Source organism: Dendroctonus ponderosae, unplaced genomic scaffold (assembly GCF_020466585.1).
Source record: "Dendroctonus ponderosae isolate FM_Combo_2020 unplaced genomic scaffold, Dpon_F_20191213v2 Dpon_F_20191213_2, whole genome shotgun sequence".
Classification (NCBI taxonomy): Eukaryota; Metazoa; Arthropoda; class Insecta; order Coleoptera; family Curculionidae; genus Dendroctonus; species Dendroctonus ponderosae.
The window spans coordinates 18,726,370-18,728,993 of record NW_026018165.1 but is presented as its reverse complement, the minus strand read 5'-3'; the positions used below and the strand labels follow the sequence as shown (position 1 = coordinate 18,728,993).

The following is a 2,624-nucleotide window of genomic DNA, read 5'->3' as shown; positions in this document are numbered from 1 at the left end:
TATTTAAAAGTTGTTCCTTGGTTAAACGTAGACGAGTTAGAAATAAACTAAAAAATTGACTTGGGCACAAAAGAAGATACTTGTCGTACCATATACTCTTTCGTTCATATGGTTACCGGACATCCTGTATATCAGGCTTTGGCTTGCCACTTAGTTGACTCTTTCCCAACATTAGTACCCTTTTCTGTAGAGCAATAGTAACAAATACTTGATGTTTCAGATCACAAATCCCTCCGAACTAGACGCTTTAATAAGCGAAGCGAAGGACGGATCAGATAAAGAGAACATTTGCATCAGCGAATCGTAGATAGTCCAGGAATTCAAATCGAAAGCTTGAAACGCACAAAACTCTGACTCCATTTTAATTGTTTTTTTCAAATTCTTACTTGAAACAATTGAAATAGAGCGAAAATCTAGCCCGTCAGGTAGGCTGATACACTGAGCCTCATTTACATGTAGGTACTTGTAGAAACTTTCCTGTTTTCTACACGTCCGTTGCTGTAAATAGTTTAAGTGTGCTTCGCAATTCATTTTCAGACCGCGTTTTTGTATAAAATTAATGTGCCCGAAATACATAGTCAAATGTACGTTTAAGGGATGGGAATGAGCAATTATTCAGTAATGTATTTCAGAACAGCTTGAAGTAAATTTAGTAGGCCATTAGTTACAAAGCATGCTGTTTATTCAGCAAAATAAAATACTAACGATTTGTGCATTTTTTGCTCAAATTGGGCCAGAAAAGGAAAATTTCCATCCAAAGTAGGAACTTCGTCGTGTTATATGTATGAGAAACACGCACGTATATACAGCGTAAAATGGTTTAAAAATTACAACACCTGAAAAACTAAGATCATCCAATAAATGCGACCATTTAGTTAAAAAAAAAATAATTTTCCTGGTAAAACTAGCATTTTGTATACCTACATGTGATTACCTTTGCTGTGACGTAAAACTCTGTGTACTTGTTTTCAATTTAATGTTCTAAACTGTTCGTACATATCTTTAGGAACGAAGTGGTTATTTTACGAAATCTGCTGGAGTTATCCAGTCAAGTCTTCCTCTGAGCCAAAACAGCGCAACACAAACTTTATTACTTTCCTGCAAATGTACTTTCCAGCAGAGTTTTTTAAATGCGCCACTTTCTCACATTTACACAATTGTACCAATTTCGCACCAACATCACAACTATTCTAAGTAAACTTCTCATAGGGAAACTTCCAACTGCGGTTGCCAAATTTTTAGACAAAATACCATATATTTTTATATGTACTCATTTAGTTGTTTATATCATTCATATACAGGGTGCTCCGGAGCAGGCCAATAAATTTACTTTCTACATAAGGAAAAGTTTTGACTGTTATTTATCAAGTAACTCTAGGCCTAGATTTCATTGTTTTGTTAAAAAATAATTATCTTTAAATAGGTTTTGGTCATGTTCGGGAGCATCAATTTTTTATTTAAATCTATTGAAATATTTACATCATTGTTTTTATATATAATGCAAATATTTATCGCTAATTTATATATGAAAAGTTGTCCGAATTTAGATAGGCAAAGAGTATCAGTGTTGAAGAACATTGAGACTTATTAAGTGAAGATTTCAGGAGTAGGTATTATTTTCAGGCTAAACCCAGGCCCGAAGGTGTCTGAGATTAACACTTCTCGAAATCTGCATTTTCTTACATCAGTATCAGTGTTGCCATTATGGAAGTATGGTACGGGTCCAAATCAGGTCACTTTGCTGCACACAGTTGATTTAGTTGAAAAACATTAAAGTGTAATCTCAAATGTAAACTGTCTGCTGAAAGTTGCAAAAAAGCATATTTTTTATTGTCGATAAGACTTATTACAGGGTTAACTTAGTTACTGAGCACTAACACAGGCAACACTGATGCTAAACAATTCATAGATTATTTCTCTATGTAAGTATCAACTGGAAACCTTTCAGTTAAGTAGTAATCTAGAAAAATTTCGCTTTGAATGGCAAATACCGTCAACTTGATTCCTGATTTAATTGTACTTTAACTACATTTTAAAGATTTTGTTGAAAGTTTTCTAGTTCTTTTCTCAATTCTATTTATTCTTATTTTCATTTATACACTGTGCAATAATTTGCGAACAAATGACTACATCCCATATTTTACCGAATGATATTTCTAGGCAAATCGATGTGTTTTGAAAAATTTCCGAATACTTACTATGATAATTGAACTGTTTTCTACAAGTTTTTTAATGGGGAAAATTGTGGTGGAAATCTAGCTATTAAATATTGTATTTGTAACGTTCTAGGCCTGTAAGGAAAATCTATGTTTTTCTATTATATACACAAATAATATGTATAATACAGCAAATAATATACTTATACTGCAAATATTGTACAGCTGTCTTTAATAAATAAATGTTGAATGTTTATTTAGTAAAATCTTGAATATTTCTGCTCCAACCACGAAAGCCTCAAATTTTCACAATCTACAGAAAATCTCTACAGAGTCGACAGATTCTACGAGTTTCAGAAAAATCTACCATAATCATGAGTTTATTAACTGCGCCCTCTCCTTAAAAAATTCGGATCTTCTAAACTGAAGCCAGTAGCTATTTCAAATTTTCACAATCTTCAGAAAATA

At 32.7% G+C, this 2,624-nt stretch overlaps 1 protein-coding gene across 1 annotated transcript in view; it reads left to right on the top strand.

Moving 5' to 3' along the window:
- Nucleotides 1-2,422, top strand: part of LOC109545381 — a 19,576-nt gene extending 17,154 nt beyond the window's left edge. Inside the window, exon 5 of the mRNA XM_019916046.2 lies at nt 221-2,422. Coding sequence (XP_019771605.1) covers nt 221-307 — 87 coding nt within the window. The 3' untranslated portion in view covers nt 308-2,422. The remainder of the gene's footprint in view (nt 1-220) is intronic.
- Nucleotides 2,423-2,624: the final 202 nt, after the last annotated feature.